At 42.1% G+C, this 22,050-nt stretch overlaps 2 protein-coding genes across 2 annotated transcripts in view; one reads left to right on the top strand and one right to left on the bottom strand.

Annotated features, from left to right (window-relative positions):
- Positions 1 to 7,947: 7,947 nt before the first annotated feature.
- Positions 7,948 to 9,118, bottom strand: supt4h1 (SPT4 homolog, DSIF elongation factor subunit). The gene is made up of 5 exons (XM_019895242.1): positions 8,943 to 9,118; positions 8,625 to 8,731; positions 8,486 to 8,541; positions 8,289 to 8,342; positions 7,948 to 8,172 (listed from the first exon to the last, which is right to left on the bottom strand). Exons 1-5 carry the CDS (start codon positions 9,009 to 9,011, stop codon positions 8,105 to 8,107), a joined length of 354 nt encoding a protein of 117 aa, XP_019750801.1. The 5' UTR covers positions 9,012 to 9,118; the 3' UTR covers positions 7,948 to 8,104.
- A 1,213-nt stretch (positions 9,119 to 10,331) lies between these two features.
- rnf43 (ring finger protein 43) overlaps positions 10,332 to 22,050 on the top strand; it is an 84,799-nt gene continuing 73,080 nt past the window's right edge. The window contains exon 1 of the mRNA XM_019895167.1: positions 10,332 to 11,529. Coding sequence (XP_019750726.1) covers positions 11,308 to 11,529 — 222 coding nt within the window. The 5' untranslated portion in view covers positions 10,332 to 11,307. The remainder of the gene's footprint in view (positions 11,530 to 22,050) is intronic.

Here is a 22,050-nt window from a genome sequence, read left to right on the forward strand (position 1 = left end):
TATGTTTTTCTTCATGCTTGTCCGACGGTGTGTGTCATGTCCTGTAATGTGTGTGTGCGCAGAGTGAGTGCGTTTGGAAGTGGATGTGCATTCGAGTTTGTCACAGTGCACGGGGCTCCGCCCTTAGATAGCTTCTCAGGTTTATTTTCTTTCATAGCTTAGCACCCCTACAGAACCTCCCAACAAAAAGTGGAAAAAGTGCCGAAAATGCCAAACTCATTAGGTGCTTTTTCCTGTTTTGTTAAGCTGCAAAGGAGGAGAATTTAGCCTGGCTCCTGCCATGTTGGAGTCACTTTTAACCCTGAAACGTTTAGTTGCAAGTTAATAAAGTCATTAGTCATTGTTAGTCAGAGGCAGCATGACGATGCTAAGACTGTAAAAAGGAGGCAGTGGGGGTGCGGGATCAGGTTACGCTTTATTTGTAAGTTCGCTGGGCATATAGACAAGGCTGAGGCTGCAATCATCTTCTCCCCCCCCCCCCCCTTTTTTTTTTTTTTTTTTTTTTTTAAGAGGAGACAAGTTGCTGAAATGCACTGTTGTATTTACGGCCTTGAATGCGCAAGTATTATCTCTACCTGCTGTTTCAGTTGACTGCACCTGCGCTGCTCCCGCTCGGCATCTACCATAGTTCACAGTATTTTAGCCTTACAAGATGACATTGTTTAGACTCGAGCTCTTGTTTACGGGATGTTTATCGATTGCATGAAGACCAATATGATGCCCATATTCTGCCTTATTTATTCATTTCGTATTTAATATTTTCTTTTGTCTTGACTCATCTACAATGTGAATTGGAGATGGTCAAAATGCAGTGAGAAGGTCGTTGTAGGACTTGAGTATGTAATGAACAGTTCTTTGGACTCTCTTTCCTGTATTTATATTGTAAAAGCATTTTTTTATATGACGTTCTAAAAATGATTTTATTACCTATTTGGAAGCTCATCTGTAAATACTTTTGTTCATATTTTTGGCATGTTCATGCAGTGTTGATGCGGTAAAGGCTTAGGATGCAAAAGAATTGAAACAAGCGTCTTTTTACGTCAAATAAAGTATGTCTATTTTCACACGAAACAAAAGTGCGTCGAGCGTGTGAGGTTTTGTATGAATGGTGGAAGAAGGGAAGCAAAACATTTGATTGATTCTTTATTTCACGCTGATGACATTTTATTTCACGTACACGTCATTGATATTTTTTTTCTGCCCTCTTAGCTGCGAGGATTGACAAAATGGAGGAAAGAGTTTGCAGGCTTTGCTCCACGCCACACGGCACCCATGTGAACTAGCAAGGACGACACTCTGGGTAACGTGTAGCTTCGCGAGACAAAAGCCGCTTCCTCTTTTTGGACTTCTGGGGAGAGGCCGCTGTTGTCCCTGAAGCCAACAGTACACTCATCCATAAAGTAGGAAACACTACACTGTGGCGAGGAGTTTAGTAGTGCTTTCTACTTTATGGATGACTGCACTGTATATCTGATGGGTCGTCTTCTATCATCTGTCGTCTTCTTTTCTTCACCTGCGCATGAACACACAGCGACCACGCCGCCCCTCCCCCCCTATCAACTTCACCCCGACCGACACTATGGACACCATGCATGCAACCGCTTAACAGGCAACCTTCACTTCCCTGTAGACGGTCACTTCTTCACTTCTGCCCTTGAAAATTGTATTTGATGACTTGCTCATGAATTTTTTTTTTCCCCCTCGAGTCAGAAAAATGGCCCTTTTTCGTGTCTCCGCCTCCAAAAAAAAAAGGTCTGCCACAGGAAGCGCCATCTTGAAGAAGCCATTTTGGATGGCGTGAGTAAGCTTTTCTGTCATATTCACAAGTTACATACCCCCCCCCCCCCCCCCCCAAAAAAATATTAAGAACTTGCCGTTTACATCGAAATCAAACGGATACAAACACACAGAGGCATAATTTTAAAAAATAACAGGCACAGCAGTTTCATAACAATAAAAAAAGCCACTTAAAGAATCTCAGTGGCACTTGTGTAAAGCTTTAAAACTTAAGATTTTTGTCGATTGTCATCTAACCATTGCTCAACAAGGCGGTCTATCATACGTTACCTCGACTTTTTTTTTTCCTCCATGTGTTTGACGCGACGGTCTTCGCGCCAGCTTCGCAGGTGCCGTCACTCGGCTCGAGAACTGATCGAAGAAGAAGAAGTTGTCTCCTTTTGAACCCTCTTGGACCACGTGATGTAACCACAGGAAGAGGTCTAACAGTCACAGCCACTCTCCTTCTTCTCTTCCGTCTTGAACACTGTGCCTCCTACAGATGGTTCAAAGAAGAAAAATAGGCAGGCCATTTAGAATGTCACCCCCACCCCAGGCGTTTAAACACATACTGCTCAGGTAGATGATATTCAATCTAATTTACCCACTAAACGTGAGAATTTTCTCATATGTGTTCAGTTGGTGGGATTGTGAGTTGACGACTTTTCAGATCAATCTTTTTCCCTCAAGTTTTTCCAAAATATTTTGAACTATTTAAGCCAAATGAAGCCTGATTGTGCTGTGCTTGTAAATTATTGGATTTGTTGTGTATTTAATTCTATGCTACAATAATAATTTACTCTTGAGACCTAAGAATAACAAAACCCGCGTTTGGCGTCACGGTGTGCAGTGACTTTTGATTCCTCAATAACGATGAAAACTTTGTTGCACTTTTGCTCATTTCTGAGAGCCAAAATATCCCAAATCCAAAGTAAGACAAAACACCCCGAAACTCTTAATTATTATGACCACGTGCACAACACAGTAAATGCAAAAAGTAACGACGTATTAAAAAATAGGCCTTTTTCAAAGACACTAATCTGTTGGCTTTGACACTGTCAGAAGGGTATTCACTCACTGAGCGTTTGATTATTGTGGTTATGGGCAGCAGCGAGGAACTCATGAACTGCTCTTTCTAATATTTTGACTTTGATGTCACTTAATGAGGTCACAGCATTCAAAGTGTCACACAAAGAGCGGAATTCGGACCCCATGACGTGAAATTTGAAGAGTAAAAGTCGATCTACCAAAAATACAAAGTAACGACAGGGAACCAAAGACAAGGAAGAGAGACGACATTCTCACTGGAAGCAAGCTTGACGTTCTGACATGTCACTGAGTAATCCCGAGTTTATGTCCTGTGAGACATCAAACCTGTCTGACAGAATAAAGGACAAAGCCTTAAAGGATCACAGCAACTGCATCGCAACTGAAACATCAAGGAGGAACAAAGAACAAACAGTTTCAGCAAGAATTTCTTCTTCGCATAATGCTTTGTAAAATGCTACTAGACATGATTTAATAACCACGTCGGTCAAGATTGCGTACAGCTTGTGTATTCAATCTTATTAAACTGCACTTTTGTACCGAATAGGCGCAGGAGCGAGAGTATGGTACACTCCAACATATACCAAAGAAGTACAGTCGACCCCCGCATACTCACAGTTTGGCACCCGTCGATTTTCATATTTGTGGAATTCTTTTAAAAAATACTTATTTTAAATACTAAATGTAAGATTTTGATATTTTGCTTCTGGTAACCACCCATTTAATATAATTTTATTTTTATATCGTTATATTTTAGTTACTTATTCAGTATTTTTGTTCCTTATTCAACGCGTTAGCAAAGTTGTTTTGATAGCATAAAAGTCAAGCTAACAACGCTAGCTAGCTCTTAACATAAAGCTGTGAAAATGTAAATTCATGATTTTTCTTCTCCGTATGGCCATTCTGCTAGTTACAAAGGGAAACTATTTTGTTTTCAGCTGAGGGTTTTTTTTCATAAACAAATTTGTCATTTTTCGGCTGTTCCCTGCAGCGGCCGCTACAATGGCTTACTTGAATTAAACAAATTTGTCATTTTTCGGCTGTTCCCTGCAGCGGCCGCTACAATGGCTTACTTGAATTAATTGTTTAAAAGTGACAATACAAATTACATTTAACTTTTGCTCTTACTCTATTACTTTTCTTCGGGACAGGATTTAAGTCAGTAATCATACTCTTACCAATGTGGGTTTTTTTTCCCCCTCACACACATCTTTACTTCCGGTACAGAGTGAGTAGAAAGAGAGTGAGTGCATTTTGCCATCTCTGACATTTGCTTTTTTTTTTTTTTTTTTTTTTTTTTACATTTCCGCTTTTTGTAGGTGTCATGGCTAGCGTGTCCCAACACCTTAGGGGAAATGCTCACGACACAAAACACGTATCCCCTTTCCCACCAATGTCAATACTGTTTTGAGTCAGGACAAAGACGCTGGTGCTTGACAGTCAAATGCAGGTCTGTGAACGTCAATTGTCGCAGGCCACAAGCCAAAGTCATATGGCCAAGCTTTCTTTTTACTGTCATCATTCTAGCAACAGGAGTTTTAAGAGGGAAAAAGTATTAGAAAGGAAAAGATGGCAAGATAATGAGTGGGTGGGGTGGTTGATGGTGGGAACTCCACTGGTGCTACTTACTATTCATCCATTAACTGAGACGCTTATCCTCACGAGGGTCTCGGGCGTGCTGGAGCCTAACCCAGCCGATTTCGGGAAGTAGGTGGAGTGCACCCTGAACTGGTCGCCAGCCAATTGTAGCGGTGCTCCTATTTAATCCAAAAGACATGCTGCGGTTGTGAGTGCAACGTGTTATGCGTGCGTGCGTGTATATATCTATCAGTGAGGAAGTGATCCTGGAGAGTAGTGTGAAGCTGAGGCCTTTCCTGAGGAGCCATAACTGCTTTTAGTGATAGACCTTATCTGGACCAGCAGCCAGCTCCCCCTTCCCCCCACCGCACTCCCTTGCATGTGCTCACTCAAGCGGACTTTTCGTATTAAATTCACGTGTGCCCTGAAGATGGCATTCGTTTTAAAAGGAAGTGAAATCCTTCTGAGCATGCACACTGAAGCGGCTCAAGAGAGGAAGTCCTCACGAAACACGATGTGGAATTCTATTAATACTGTCCACCCTCCTCGTAAATGTTACCCCTTTCCTCCACCATGTTTCCGTTTTCCTTCACATTTGTGATGATGAAACCGGTCAACGTAGATCATTGGAGACGCCCCTTAAGCAAGTGAGGTGCTTCAAAGGAGACCCTTTGTTTTTGCTGCTCGGTATGATGCTAACATATCCAAATAAGGGCAAAAGCGACAGTTGCAACGAGCAACGAGGCCGCGGTCTGCTCAAAAAAGAAGGCCACGCTCGGCTGCGCCAGGCAGAGTCGCGTCTGCCTTCCTGTTTGACAAGGCCTGCGGTCGAGGAAGTCTTGCAGCATGAGTTCTCGGTTTTGTTTTTGCTAAGACGCTCGCGTGGAATGACTTCACTCACATGAAGCTAAACGTGCGGTGAAAACGGGCGTTGATAGCACTGGTCAACAGCAAATTGGAATCATCTTTATGTGTCCCTTAATGTATTTTCGACGCTGATTTAAAAAATGTCGAATTTTTTTTTTCCTTGCATATCAGTTTTTATGTTTTTTATTTTTTTGTTAACTTTGACCGATTAAATGTTGCGCATTGCGGATTTTACCATGTGATGTAATTTATCGCTATGACATTTCAGAAAAAAAAAATCCACCTGTGCTGAACCTAACCCTTAATTCATAAATATCACTGTAAATATTACTACATTACAAATATTTTTTGAAAACCTGATGTGCCACAAAAAATTGCAGTTTCCCAGTTAAGGCAATAATAATAATAATAATACAGAAAAAAATATTTACATCTTTGATTAAAACAGTTTGGTAATTTTTACTCCAAAAGTCGCGTGAGACAAGAGATTTAATTCACTTTGGTTTTTGGAGTGAAAGGAACCACATTCACCCTTGAATATTAGTTCATAAAACTATTTGAATTGACCTCTGCACAAATCAAGCAATTAGAAATGAACCAAAAGTACCTTTGTCAGCATAGTGATAGAGTGGCGACTACCTCTGTCTCAACGTTCTGTGGTTCCAGGTTCGAATCTTGACTCCAGCTTGCCTTGTAGCGTTTTCATGTTGTTCCTTGTGCTTGTGAGAAATTATTCTTGGTACTCCAGCTCCCTCCTGCATTTCGAAACCATGCATCTTAGGTTATATTGAAGACTATAAATTGTCCATAGGCGTGAATGCCGCTTTGAGCTTTTGTAACTAGCGACCAGTTCAGGGTGGACTTGGTGCTCTTACTCCAAGTCAGCTGGGATTGACTCCAATTCCCCCTGCAACACTAATGTGGACAAGCGCGATAGAAAATAGATGGATGAGTAGATGTTTTTAGATTGTAGTGACGTGAATAATTGATTGGCAACTACGCAAGTGTGTAGCCAATTTCTCACCCAAAAGCCATCTGCGCTTCTGCCCGAGCTCACCTGCAAACCTAATGAGGAAAAAGCGCTGTAGAAAACAACCTTCTAAGGATGAAAGTATTAACACAACCCCATCTGCTATAATGGGTGCAGCAGTAGAAATGTTCAGTGTCTTAAAATGATACTCTTGGCATTATTGAAACATTAAAATTTTATTTGACACTACACTCACCAACCAAAACATTATTAGCTTGACGTATATTCCACAAAGAGTTGGTCAATCGAATCTTTTTTTTTTTAACTAAATTTTATGTTTACTCAGAATTTTGTGTGATATTTAAGTGTATTTGATGATCCTAAACATTTAAGTGGGGAAACTGCAAAAAAAAAAAAAAAAGGCACTGTAGTGTTACTGATTCTAATTTACTCACTGATTGTAGCGGAAGTGGCAAAACCAGATCACACATAAACCAGTATAACACACTTTAAGCATGTAGCAGACCGTGTGGTTTGCATATAGAAGTATAAATTAGTAAAAAAAATAAAATAAAAATCGTGGAATTTATGTACTATGGACTCCTTTCACTATTAACAATATAATGTTTCGAAACTGTTACTGAAGGTGGAACTGCAAAAAACGTGAGGCTTGATTCAAACGATCGCCTTTTAATATATTTATTTTTCACCGTGTTGCGATATATTAAATGTTCAGGATTGTGAAAGGCTTTGACTTTGTGATAGTAGAGCGCCACAGTTTGTTTACTTAATCCGTTCAATACATTTCTTATCAAGAACTGCGAGAGTGGGGCGGTGTAACTTTCCTGTCCTTACTTCTCATATTCATGACCTGAATTCATCAAGTTAGAATGAAAACACCACCACGAATGTCAACAATAAACAAATACAGTAAGAACCGTGGTCTACACCTGAAAAGTGCCACATCCCCCTGACAGTAATGTCATTACGTCCAAAACCTCCATATTGTATTTTATTTGGACGCTTGTTAAAAAGATTGGGAATATAGGTGGGATATGCTTGGTTGTTGACAGCCAAAGGTCGGTTGTTGATTGACGCCAGGAAATCAGTCTTAGGGTTCCCCCTGTTGGTATTATATGGTACTGCAACAAGGTCTGATCTTTTAGGCCACACACAAATTGCATCGTATTATTCTTAGCGACAGGGGCATTATTGTTTTCACAGTAGCAAAAAAAACCCATCTCAATTAAATCAAAAAATAATAATGGTGCATCAGTCCATCCACACACTCAGGGATTGACGAAAAGTACTAGATCAGGGGTCCTCATTCCCGTTCCCCGAAGTTTGTTTTCCATCTCTTCCTGCCGCAACACACTTAATTCAAATGATCAGGATTATTCTCCAGCTTTTCCACAGACCTTGCTGATTGACTGATCATCTGACCCAGGGATGTTGCAGCATGGAGAGATAGAAAACAGGAAGATAGCTGCCCTCAAGGAACAGGATTGAAGACTCCTGGATGCTTCCACCCACTCAAAGGTCAAGGACACTCATGAATGTTCGGGGAGGGGGCTGCTCACATAAAAAAAAGTTTTACACACTGTTTTACATGGTATTGTAGTATAAAGTTGTTTGTGTTCAAGTGCAGGATGACACATGTAGTCTTCGGTGCTCTTTGCACTTAAAGCGACCAAGAAAATTGGCATAACTAAAGAAAACACAGGAGATTAACAGATTTATTCTTGATGACTACAAAAAGAAACAATGCATCAGGCAAATGAAAAATTTTAAAAATAAGTCTTTTTGTACAAATATTTTTGTTGCTTCTGAGCAATGGAGCTGTAAAATGGTTTGGAAGCTTTGATGTTAGGACTTCACTGCTGTGTCTCTGGATTTGTAGATCACTCCTCTGCTTTTCAGCTCTCTCACCACACCTAGAGAAGCAGAAAAGAGTTGAGAATGACTATTATACACTGAAGGTAGGACACAATTAAGGGAACCTGGTAAAGATCACAATAAGGAGAACAAAATCATTGATATGGGGCTATACCTGGAGGTAGTCTGCCCGTCACCGACACTGCATATACACCTGGTTTGAATGTGCCTGTTGCATAAAGTAGAAAAGATGCAATGAAAATTCACTGGTCAACCAAGTATTGTCAAGCATGTCAGTGGAACAAGACAGTCATCGTATAAGCTCCTTTTACAGTACATTATCTAGACCTATGTACGGATGTCTCTTCTTACCTATTCTCTGCCATTTTGCTACCCAGCTGTCCTCAGGACTCATCTGGGCAATCACACTGTGGAAATAAACATAACAATAGTAAAAACGCATTGTCCTTCAAGTGAATTACTTTTCACATATAGCCAGGTTAGTATTTACCCATCAAATGAAGAACTGGTGCATTCATAAACCATCTCTCTATTCCCCTTCATTTGAAGGAACGACTCGCAGTTGTCACAGCCATCATATTCAAACTGGTCAATGGTCTAAAAGAGAAACCGATTTGGTTATATTGCTGTGATGAAGCAAATTTGTACTGCGCCCTCTAAAACAGTAAATCTGCTAGAACACGTAAACGTGCAAACAAGTGTTTTTACGATTGCTTATCAATGACAACAAAAAACGCAGGCTGTGTCCAGCAAAATGGCGACAAGTTAGCAGCACGGCTAGCGTTTCTTTTGTCAGAATTTGATTTACCTTCACTAAGGAGCACAGCAAACATGCTCGTAGATGGCGAAGGTCTTTAGGAACTGTTTCCAGCGCCATTATGCTCTCTTTCTTATGAAAATAGGTCAGAAACCTCGGTCCAAACAAACTGGTTTGTGGTTACGAAGCTGGTCTCATGATTATAACGTCATTGCCAGTAACGAGAGCCCATAAAGGACCCTTATTTAGACATCCTTTGTTAAGTGCCTGTTTAAAAATCGACACACCCTAACATGACCTGGACTGTATTTTAAATGACGAGACGAATAACATGATTAAAAATAATAACTAGCCAGCAATGTTTGCTTGATTCAACCACGCCTTATTTTTGGTTGAATTTAATTTATACACTAAACAAAAATATAAACGCAACACTTTTGTCTTCTCCATTTTTCTTGAGGTGGACTCGAAGATAAAAGAACATAATCTACATACAGAGAAGGCCATTTCCCTCAATATTGTTCACAAATCTGTCCAAATCTATGTTGGCGAGCATTTCTCCTTTGTCAAAATGATCCCTCCCTACTCACTTGGTGTGGCATTTCAAGATGCTATTGAGACAGCAAGATTATTACACAGGTGTGCCTTCGGCCGCAATAATGAAAAAAAAAACCCTTCTGAAATGTGCAGTTTTTGTTTAATTGGGGGGGGGGGTCGTCCACGGTGTCTCGTGTGAGCATAATTTCCCTCACGCAGTGCAATACAGCACCTTCGCAGAGTCGGCCAGGTTATTGGCTGTCCGCTTGTGGAATGTTGGTCCACTCCTCCTCAATGGCTGTGCGAAGTTGTTGGATAGTGACAGGAATCAGAACACGCTGTCGTATACACCAATCCAGAACATCCCAAACATGCTTCATGAGTGACATGTCCGGTGAGTATGCTGGTCATGCAAGAACTGTGATGTTTTCAGCGTCAATGAATTGCGTACAGAACCTTGACCATGGAACATATACATGTATTCGTTTCAATCTCATTTTAATTAATTGTTAAATTAAACGAATTGTAACAACCGTGATTGAGATTTGTTGTTTTTAATACAGTTGAGCCACTAGAGGGAGCCATTTACCTGATTTGATTCATATCGTTCCGGTGTGTGGAGCCTGATACGCCCTGGAAAGCGTTGGTGCAGTTGCCTTCAAGTCCACTCGGAAAACACTGGTATTTTTCAGCAGCTCGACTTCTATAAGCGACACTCGAGAACGTTGTGGATTTGTTGCATTTCGTCACGCGTAGTGTATGATTCCGTTCTAAAAAATCAATTCATATCGTTTCTATTTTTGATTTAGCTACAAATCATCGCTTGTGTCTAACTGGCCCTGAATGCAGCAAGCCAAGTGAGCAGGTAGCGGCTGTAAATGAGATTCCCCCGGTGGCGTGGAGAGAGCGACACGCACACGGGAGAGTTGATGAGTGGGACGGTGTCTTTGCGGACGCGTGTGTTGTGAACTGTACGTGCCGTCTCTCAAGTTGACCGACTTCCGCACATTGCGGTGCTTCTTTCTATGGCACCCGCTGATGACCGACCTCGGAGGAACGTATCCACTTTCGCAGAAGTCATTCAAAGCGCGAATTGACTTGGGAATAACTTTGAACTGACGAACGGAAGAAAGGAAGGAAACGAGCCAACGGACGGACTTTACGCAAGTGTGTCCGCGGTAATTAAATTCTTTTGGGAACAACTATGTTCGCGCCGTTGAGGTCGTAAACATGTTACTTAACCGTTTGGCTCGGCTGTGATCTAGCCGCCACGGCTGAGGCAACCTGGAACGGCCGTCTTTGAAGTTCAACTTGTCTCTTTCGCGTGCGTGAGCGAGTGAGTGTAAAAGTGTACGAGTGCGTATGCGTATGAGTGTGTCTGTCTGTCGGTGCGGGGTGAAAAATGTGGCGCCCTCGGGACTCGCTATCTGGGGACGCCGCTTGTCAACTCTCAACGCGGTTTTGGTAAAGGTGCAGCGAGTGACGTTGTGGATTATTATGATGATTATAGCAACCTCATTACTATCAAGGAGAAGTGAAGTTAAATGAAATTCGACTCATGCGTGGATAGGAGCTGGGCTTTTCTTCGCGCGCGGACACGTGCGGAGACTTATTGGTGGCAACTCGGAGCATGAATTGCAACTTTTTTTTTTCTTTTCATTTTTATGATTTTTATTTTTTCTTTGGATATGCGGCTGGATGCACGCTTGATTATTAACTCTGAATGGAAGGACCGGGACGTTCACGCGTGAGCTTGGATTGCGGTGCCTAAAGAAGCACAAGAAAAAAAAAAAAAGAGAAAAAGCTTCCGACTTGTTTTCCTGCTGCCTGCTTTGAAGTCCACCATGTGCGGCCGGGCTCCGCCGCTTCAGCCGAGGCCATGACCGTCCCCCCGTGGCGCCTGGCCGGGCTCTGGCCGTGGCTGCTGATGACGGCCCTGCAGGTGGTGCTGGGCCAGCCGGGCCCGGAATCCGAGCGGCCGGCCCTACGAGCGGTCATCAAGGTGACGCTGCTGAAGCACGAGCCGACGGGGAGTCCCATCATTCTGGAGGGGGTGTTCGTGGGAGGAAGCGCCGGTGACGCGGAGGGGAAACTCATGCAGGTAAAGACATCACTCACAAAAACATTCTCTAGTCTTTCCCAACCTTTCTTGCGCCAAAGCACATATTTTACTTTCGCAAAATCACTGCTTTATTATTCTTGAAATAAGGACCATCTTGTCTCAACGCGTGAACACTGGAATGGTTGATTTGAATTTTTTTTTTTTTTTTTTTTTTAAGTCTGTTTTGAGAATGGCAACAAGTTAACACAAGTTAAATCAGGGGTCGCCAACGTGGTGGGCACAGGCACCAGGTCGCCACCAAGGACCACAGGAGTAGCTCTGGGGCCTGCTCTAAAAATAGCTCAGTCACCAGTGATGGGACATTGTGATTTCCGAGGAGTGTTGTATTAGTAAACTTGCAGAGATTCCTAGAAATAATGTTGCACATCGATTCCATTCCTTGTAAAATCATTGTTGTCAATTACGGTGACAAGTCATTAATATGATCAGTGTATTCAAATCGCTGAATTATAATAGTATAAAATAGAAGGTCATTTGAACAGATTTGTTATTTTAGACGTGTATCAAACTGTTGGCCATTCATGTTTATCAGTACCCAAGCGGTAGCCCTTATTTTCCAAAAGGTTGGTGACCCCGGGGTTAAATGACCCTTATTGAATTGTTTTACCTGACACTCCACATTTCTGACAGATAGATGAACAAAAATATATCCGTGGTACATCAGAGGGTGAATAAGGAGACAATGGTGGTGCTTTTGAGTGCCTTGAAAGTGGAGAAGCACTGTACCCGCTACTAATGTACCACAAGATGCTGATTTGCGAATCATTGCAATAATTTAGACTGTCAGGCTTTTTTAACATGGTGTGGAAATGTCGAATGCAGAATTTTTTTTAGCTGCGCTGTGACAAAAACATTTCCCACTGTCTGTACGTTTGGCAAGTTATTCGGTCTGTATACAATCGAGGTGACCACACACCGTGTTTTTCCTGACTTTTTTGGAGCCCATTAAAAAAAAATTTGATTTTAGACAACAACTCACCGCTAAAAAAAAAAAAAAAAACACCAGTGTAGCACATTTGCCTCACACTCATGAACTTCAACCCTAATGAGGACAAGCGGCCGCTGGTCACACACCAATGAACCAATGGCTCATATCCTTCGAAACTCACCACTCCAGATTTCATGAGGATAAACATTTTGTCGCTGTCAATCAAAATTCACCACCGTCTCTATAATCCCCGAACTGTTCTCATTCTGATGCAGAGATGTACCCAATGATGTAGCCAGGAATGTATAGTCTCCCACTGTGGGTGGTCTGAGGTTCCTCTGTCATCACTAAGGACCTAAGCTAGCATCAAGTAGATGTGACAGTCTAGCAAATCAAAGCTATTGTACTCGTGCTCAACAAATCTATTCCACCACCATCCAATGTAAGGTTCGTGCCACATTTCCCCTCAAATGAACAATAATGATTTATGCCACATTGCAGTGGTGTGCCGTGTAAATGAAATGAATCACACTCGGAGATGCTGACTAAATATTTTAATCCGTGCGGATGGCTACAAATGTGTTTTGCTCGTTCAATTTAGCTTGCGCTGACCAACCAATCAGAGGACAGAAAAATGCTGTTCAGTTATTGTGGGGCAAATCTAACGTCCATATAAAAGTACAGGAAGGAGAAATTCTATTAAATGAAGAGACGACAGTGTTAGAAAAAAAATGGCTTTCATTCATGGAACAAGTACAAGAATTTAGCTTGTAAACGTACATCTGTGCAGCAAACAGTGTTCATGCCTTTTGAATGGGGGCCGAACTACGTAGTGGGCCAATGGTGCTATAGAGCAAGATTTTATTGAATGTGATTCACTGGTCTCCATAATTAGTTCCAACTCCATGCCATTTCCATACAGACAAATTACACTGAGACACATTCATGCTCGGCCATTTTAATTTTTTTTTTAAATGTTTGGATTTGTCGTAAACAGTAGCTAAATATTCTTTGAAATAATCACATGGAACCGATGGCACAGTCATCGCAATCGCATGTTAATTGTACTGCTCTTTCATCAAGATGATTACTTTTAACGACTTGGCACACAATTAAGGGCCATGAAGTCATTGTTGTCGTGCCATCCACAGTCAGGGTTTCGTGAAATGCAATGCACTCCTTGACCGTGCAAATCTTGCCCAACTCGCTCATAAAACAAAGAGCAACAAATGTAAGTTAAAAAAAAACATTTAGAATTGTAAAGAACAAAGAGATTGTTGTTTCACTGTACTTCTTGGATATGATTTGAATGCATGAGCCCATATGCAAATTAGCAGTGGCTATTGGTGACCATTGACTAATCTGATTGGCTCTAGCGAATCAGTGCATGAGATGAAAAATAGTCCATGGAGATACAATAAACAAAGGCAAAGAAAAAGGCCATTTTTTTAAAAATTACTTTTACTCCTGCTCATACGATGAGTGTGTTGGGCAAGCTTTTGCGTGTCTGCTTTTTATTTCATGAAACCTTGATTGCAGCTAATATGTCTTCACAGCAATGTGTGTCGTGTAGCCATGACAGATTTCACATTGTGTGAAGTATCAGGCTGCAAGGCGAGAGCATGTGCGTGCATTTGTGCTTTCTTGTGCTCGTGTTAGCTTGTGGCCACCCAAGTAAATTCTGTGCCACTGCATATCAATCAATGCCAATCATATTTATGTTTCTGCACTGTTAAAAAAAAAAGTTGTCTGAACTCAAAATTTAAAGGCAACAAACTTTGATATGAATTTAAGTTGGTGTTCCAGTGGTTAGCGCGTCGACCTCACAGTGCAGAGGTCGCGGGTTCGATCCCGGCTCCGGCCTTCCTGTGTGGAGTTTGCATGTTCTCCCCGGGCCTGCGTGGGTTTTCTCCGGGTACTCCGGTTTCCTCCCACATTCCAAAAACATGCATGGCAGGCTGATTGAACACTCTAAATTGTCCCTAGGTGTGAGTGTGAGTGCGGATGGTTGTTCGTCTGTGTGTGCCCTGCGATTGGCTGGCAACCAGTTCAGGGTGTCCCCCGCCTACTGCCCGAAGACAGCTGGGATAGGCTCCAGCAGCCCCCGTGACCCTTGTGAGGATAAGCGGATCGGAACATGGATGGATGGATGGATTTCCCCCAAATTGGCTTTCTCACATTTCACAACAAAGAGATAAGAGTTTGCACAACAGCTGTCTCTTGTATCGTTCCTCCAAGTTAGATATGTTTTGGCACAAACGTCACGCTTGCTTTGTTGTGCGAGCAAACATTGTTGCCATTAATGTCAATCTTTTATATTTTATTATAAGTTGTTCCAATTTACGGTAAATTGCTGTTTAGGAATTGAAGCTATGCTTGAGCTGATGCAAATTGGGGTACAAAGAGGTGAATTCAGTCTCATTGGTTTAATGCTGTCTTTGGTTTTACTGATCTTCCCCCCCCCCCCCCCCCGTGTGTTGTTTACCCCAATTTTCAAATAACCAAGCGACATCCGTCGCTGTTGCCATCCTCGATCCCGCGGTGACCTTGCACCTGCCCGCAAACGGCTCACTCCTTCCCACTCCGCTCGCGATGACGGAGCATCCAAATTCCTTGAACAATAGCGATGACATACGCGTTATTTCGAGGGCCGTTGACCTCGATTTAGTTTTACGCATCGGGCAAAGACATGTCTGTCATGCCTTGGCTGCAGCGTTGTCTCGCACTTCAAATGTTTCACATCAACTCTTCATCCGACAACTTTATTTTCAAGGTGTGGTCGAAGACAGTTAAATGACACATTTGAACCCCAACACTGTAATTTGAGCTTAAGTGTTATTTTAAAAGCGTGCTGGTACCCTGTGAAGGGGGGGGGGGGCGAAATAGAAATGTGTGTTTCTTTTCATGGCGCTTATTCTGTATTCAGGATTGGATTAAGGTTGCCTGGCCATAAAGCTCCGCGGTGTCAATTTATTTGCCGTCTCCTAAGAAACGGGACGGTCGATATGCACCATAGGATCTCGTCTTTCTTCACCCACCAGGTGTTTGAGGTTTCGCCACTGTTAATAATGACCATTTCCACACCCTCTTCACGCCGATAACTCTCCATTTAGGCACGCTGACAAGCCACTCCGCTTGTAACTGAATGTTCCTTTGTGGGGAAAACAAGTTCTGATCTTGCGTTGCTCGGATCAAATGCGCTTCGGGAATTCCGGCATTCCTTATTAGTCCTCGTTAAAAGTTCACAAAGGAGTTAAAATCTGTGAACAGAAATGTTCTGTAAAAAAAAAAAAATAATAAATAAATATGGAGCGAGAGATGATTGGTGTGTCAAAGCTGCTGTCAGCGAGTCTCAGCGACTTACCGTACGATGTAAGGAATACAAAGAAGAGCTTGATCACAATTGGTCCTGTCCGAGGTGAAGAAGGCCTCGTTTTTGTCAGACGCTGCAGGATGCTCTTTGTTGCCACTCAGGCTTGTTCCAACAGGTCCTCAAGAGCCCGTTCAAGCCGCTTTACGCTGCGGCTTTATATTCTTGCCTTGCGGTGGAAGAGAGGAGAGGGGGTCCTCCGATGCGCACTCACTCCTCGCACTTGCGTTGAGTCTGTCCCGATAATGCGGATTTACTCTTGGCTTACTTTCAGTTAGACACAAAAAGTGGACCCCGGATTGGCGAAAGATACTTGTTGACATTTGATTTGTTTATATTTACAAATATTGGGGGGGGGGGGTTCCTTGGTTTGCACAACCGCCATATGACGTTGACATAGGTCGACATGGTGTAACCTCCTTTTTCTTTTGTTTTACATTCATAACCCAGGAGCATTTTGTTGACAAATATTTACTCTCTATAAATATGACTTTACTCTTGTCTTAGCATACAGTATGTGGCAATATTCTCACTACACAACCACCGTTGGGATGGAACTCCTTTGCACATTAAGGACTCCCTGCATTGCTATTGTGTACGCCAACATCGATTTGATGGATACTTTGAGTCCTTATTGTTGCTAAACAAAACATTTTACATATCTGAACCTTTAGAGAACCTTTGAGAGATTACATTTCATGAAAATCTCTATCTACACACACAGACACACACACACACACACACACACACACACACACACACACACACACACACACCGTATTTTCCGCACTATAAGGTGCACCCAAAAGCATTCCATTTTCTTAAAAACCAACAGTGCGCCTTTATAATCCGATGCGCTTTATATATGGATCAATATTCTGATTTCTTGGACATAGTATTTTAAATGTTCCGTAAAGCGCTTTGCTACAGCTACAGTGGTTGGGAAAGCACTATATAAATAAAGCTGTATTGTATTGTATTCCCTTTAGCGTAGCTCCATCTAGTGGATGCATAATGCAACCTCAGCCACACTATTTTTGCTTCTATTCTATGTGCCTTATAACGCGGTGGGCCCTATCTATGAAAACAGTTTTAAAATGGGCCATTCATTGAAGGTGCGCTTTATACTCTGAAGCACCTTATAGTGCAGAAAAAAAAATATATATATATACAGATAGGCACCTTGTAAACGGCTTTGGAGCGCGGCACATCATGAACTGGAGAAGGCACTTTTCATTTGCACGCCCCTTAAAATCTACACAGCTTGTTGTGGTGACTTTTTTTTAACAACTTATTTCTTTATATTCTCTTATATTGCTTTGATACAATTCAATGCTATTTTCCTTTGTCAAACATGTTGATTTTTTTTTTTAACAGATGACTGGCATTTCAATTCATTTCAGTGGAGAATGATGGATGGATGAATATTGATATATAGGGGTAAAGAGAGTTACTAGCTTGGGCATGGAACAAATTCAACTCAAGTCAAGGCACCCTTGTTTACAGTATTACCTTTGGAGCCTTGAATATAGTCTAAAATCGATTGACTACATTCCCACGTCCTCTTTGTGTATTGCAGTCATCAGGCTTTGCTTTGGTACACGTTTCCCTGTGGTCTATTAAACAGTGGCCACGTTGGACATGTGCCCTGTCCCCTGAATGGACATGTTCATTGGAGCACTTGGCCCGAGTCTGGCAACTCTATTAGGAGAAAGTACAGAGGCATTTTTGACTGTATCCCCTTTCCAGACACACAGCTTATATGGTGGCCGTCGAAGAAGTGCAAAGGCTTCTGGGATGCCTTTGAACTTGAGAGGACCAACAGCGATGTCCTGACTTTTGTTGAGGGAAGGATAGGAGTTCAATCTTCCAATGGGATTTGTGCCAATTAGGGGAGGCTAAACATTGTGAAAGCTATTAAGCGCTTTGAGTTTTTGTAAATCTTCAGCTGGCTTTCTGGGTCTTTGTATTTTGGAGAGTTGACCTTTGCGCCTTTTCGGTGCTGTAATTAAAGCGCACCAGGCGGTTTCCAGTTAACTCTGTGCCACTTCGCATTCTTTGAAGCCTTCTCAATGTCCTGTAGGGTATTGAGCACCTCCTTTTCGTTGCCTGAGTCCGGATCGCGGCCTTTACTGTGGCGCATGTTTGCCTCTCGGACCATCTGCGCAGGCCTTTTGGGATTGAGGGATGAGAAGGGCGGAGGGGGCTCCGAGGGACGACATCAAAGTGTGTCCAGTTCTGAACGTGAGCTGGGATGATTAAAAACCAAGAGTGTTTACACTGCGCTTCCCATATGGGCCCTCGACTCCCCCTCCTTCAAGATTTCCTGTCCATACTTCCTATCTCCCTGGATGAGATAAAAGCCTGTCCAGGGCCCCCCCGTGGCTGCACACTGCAAGAATGCTAGGAGCAGCTGCTTAGCATAGCGCGGCTTATTAATGGCATACGTAGCGCAAACGGCACCAATTTGCAATGTTTTCCTCAAATGCACGCAGAAGTTGATGGGACCGGTTCAAAGTGACAGTTAAAATTTGGGCTGCACGAATAATCAAATTCAGGTCGCGATCTAGTAGAATGCTCTTCAAATCGCCAAGACTGCAATTTGGAAGAATAAAAAAAGATGAAGGGATAAAGCTACAAATTTATTGCTGCTTTCCATACCAATTTAAATTTTCATGTTAATCTGTCTGCTTTTTTTCTTGCTTTTTTTTTTTTTCCTCTGGCTGCTGACTTTCCACTTCAACGCAGTTCCAGCCAACATTTCTGTGAAAGTATACACTAGTCCGAAGCACTTTTCTGGTGTGTGGTGACACAACATTTTAGCTTAGCGCATTAGCATTGGCTTCTTTTCTTCTCTCATGCTCATGCTCAGCCACACGTCATACGCCTTTCGCGATAAAAGATGCTTCATAGAAGTGTCGCTTATTTGCCGCCATGGAAGCGACGATTAATTACTTTGAGGAGATGATCTGCACCACGGGTGGATCATGTTTAGCGGCGTCAGATGCGCCTGCACAGCTCACAGCTAGTATGTATATGTAGTATGCCCCCCTCCCCCAGTTTGCAAGTTTGTATGAAATATATGTCACTTCTGATTACGGGAGAGGAGATGTGTGAGATAGTCGACGAAAAATTTGGGTCATTTCAGCAGCGCTGCAAAAAAAAAACAAAGCTGTGGTGGCAATTTTGAAACCAAAAAAAACAAAGCAAAAATTGACATCAATGTAGTTTTAGGCACGAAAGGGCCATTCAGGGACAACGGTCAACCTGTTAAATCATCATACGGCATATTGTGATTGAACACATTCCTTTTGAAGGCCAAATAAAGTTCACTCACATACTGACGTCTGTTTCCATATGGCTATTGGCTCAGCCTGTTATTACATTTCTGTCGCCCTCGACTTGGCATTGCCTAGAACGCACCACGATGTGCGTGTGCCCCATAAAGACCGGAGTGGATTAATGGCAGTCCGGGGATCCCGCAGTCTGCAGCACAGGAAGCAGGCCGAGTGCTCTCCCGTCAGCCCTCTTCCACAAAAGATGGCCGTTAAGATGTTTCTGATGGCACTGGAAGAGTCAGGAAGGGGAGGAGGGGGGGGGGGACATGGCAGGTCTTTCAATCCTGCAGGCCTCCTTTTTAAATCATTAGAACATGTCTGGAATTCTCTCGTCACAATACATTCTTTTCTGGTTTTTCATACTCCTCATCCAGTTTGACAGCCACGTTCTCTATTGGGCCGGGTGAGTTTATTCTCAGGTCCTGAATTTGGGGGTGCCGGAGATTCAATGATGTAAACATCTGTCGGTATTTGCTTGACTTGTTTGTATTTTCTGATATTGACGTTCTGTTTGAAGACATTGCTGGATTCAAATGAAGTACTACGTGACTGTTTATTGATTTCTGATGGGGGGGGGGAGTTATACTACATATAAATTAGCCGTCTACGTTTACTTTGAGTAAGAGGTCACCAGGCAATAGCAGGGCAGATATACAGTAGACAAACAAATATTTACAGTACATTGAAGGCTAGTGGCAATTTAGAGTGTTCAATGATGTCAGAGTAAGTGGGAGTGCCTGGAGAAACATAAATGTTAAATCAAAAGGGTCATCCTGTAGCCAAGATTCCAACCCTACGCTTCAGAAATGTGAGGCAGATGTGCCCACTTTACAAGGCTTTTTAAAAAAACAATAAATAAATAAATAAATAAATAAAACACCATTAGCACATGGAAGAGAATAATTTTGTCCAATTTCATATCAGAAAAGAACTTTTGGGACATTTCCACTCATGCGTCCAAAAAGTTCAACATTTTTAAATAGAGATTTGAGAATGAATTATCTTTAAAAAAATATTTTTAAATGTGCTCACAAAAAGATGATGGTTAATGTTTCTAATCAAGGTAAACCACTTATTGAGGTTCCTCTCGGTTCTGTTCTATGGCCACTAAACCACCACAATTTGTTAATTTGTCAACTGGGTTAGGTTTGGGGGTGGATGCGGGAGTAGCCATAATTACTGCGAATATTAGTCTGAAAATCACTTTAGCCCATAAATATAAAGGCAAAAAAGGAAAACAGTAAATTTGGTGGGAGCTGAGCGTGCCTTCGTAAAGCGCATTGCCAAATCACACCATAGTGCAACGTCCACATAAATGCTTGTCTTTGTGCAATCGATTGACCGAATTAAATCAGCCAACTGACTTTGGAGTGACCAAAATCAGGGATGGGCAACTTAAATGCTGGTGGGGATGGGAGAGGGTCACAATTTTTCATCAGTGCTACTGGGGTGGCCAGATAGAACCACGCACCAGATGTATGACAAAAATGCCAATTTAAATATGGACAAAATACATGCCCGAAACACTTTTCGTTTTTGATAATACATTTTTTCAGTGCATTTATCATGGATCCACTAATTTGACTCAACGACCAACTGTTTGAAGCAAATGACAAAATAACCACATACAGTACTTTGTTTTTTTTCCCCCAAAGCAAAGGGCACTCTTGCATAAAAATAATCATTCACAAACAGCACAAGAAACCAATATTAAGTGCAAAAGTCATTTTGTGCCTTCTTTGATCAAAATAAACTCACTCAAAAATGTCATTGTTGAGGTACATTTTTCCTATATACCCTTTTATGTCCGCCAAAAAATGTTGGGCCCACTCATGTTGAAATAGCACAACCAAGACATGTCTACCATTTAGTGGTGATTGGTTATAGTACAACTTAAAACTACAGTCCACCCCTGCATATTTGCATGTTTTTTTTCCAGTATCTTTTCATATTTTGGATTTTTCCCAATTTTTTTTTCCTCCCCATTTCCCTTTGTTCTTGGTGGAAGACATATTTTGAATGTTCATCAGCAGCTTTTGAAGAATTTTGTGTTTGTTTAAAAACTAACTATATATATATATATATATATATATATGTATATGTATATGTATATATTGAGGGGCCACTCCAAGTTTGGTCGCAGGCCCCAGCCGCCATATGTTGAATATTAAACATGTTTTGTGTGGGTGTGTGCGTGTGCGTGCGTTTCGGAGGTTTGTTAAAAAAAGAATAAAAAAATCCCAAAATTTAAAAAATGAATCAAGGGGCCACTTCAAATGTGGTCGCAGGCCACAGTCGCCAGTTGCCCATCCCTGTAAATGATGCCCTCTCTTTTAAAGCGCGTGCTCCAAAAATAATGGCTTTTCTGCTCCAAGCCAACATCAAAGGCGAAGTGGCTCTGCCGTTGTTCTTTGCTCCACTTGCCCCACTCTTTCTCCCAATAATTCCTCCTCCTCACCTCCTTCCCTCCGGAGCAGCCTTCTCCTGTTACTTGACAGCTCTTGGTTGTAATTCACTGCGGGTGCTTCAGTTTCAAGGACAAAAATGGCGACATGCACTCAAAAGGCAGGAAGCTCTTATTTTGCTGAGAGGCTGGAGGAAAAGAGTCATCACCATTCCACAGATAAATACGCTGTGACAAACTCCCTCCCTCTCTGATTCCCCATTGCTCCTTCACTTTGGACTTTTTGTTTGACTTTTGTTGATTTCGCAAAAAAAAAAAAAAAAAAAAAAGACATATCCCGGCGGTATAATTTCCAGTTATTTGCTTCTTCTGTGACATGCTTAAAGCTATTTGTACTCCGTGTTTATGACGAGTAAATTAGGGGCCAGCACGGCGGAGAGCTACTGCACACTGAGAGCCA

The sequence above is a fragment of the Hippocampus comes genome, unplaced genomic scaffold (genome assembly GCF_001891065.2).
Source record: "Hippocampus comes isolate QL1 unplaced genomic scaffold, H_comes_QL1_v1.1 scaffold177, whole genome shotgun sequence".
NCBI lineage: Eukaryota > Metazoa > Chordata > Actinopteri > Syngnathiformes > Syngnathidae > Hippocampus > Hippocampus comes.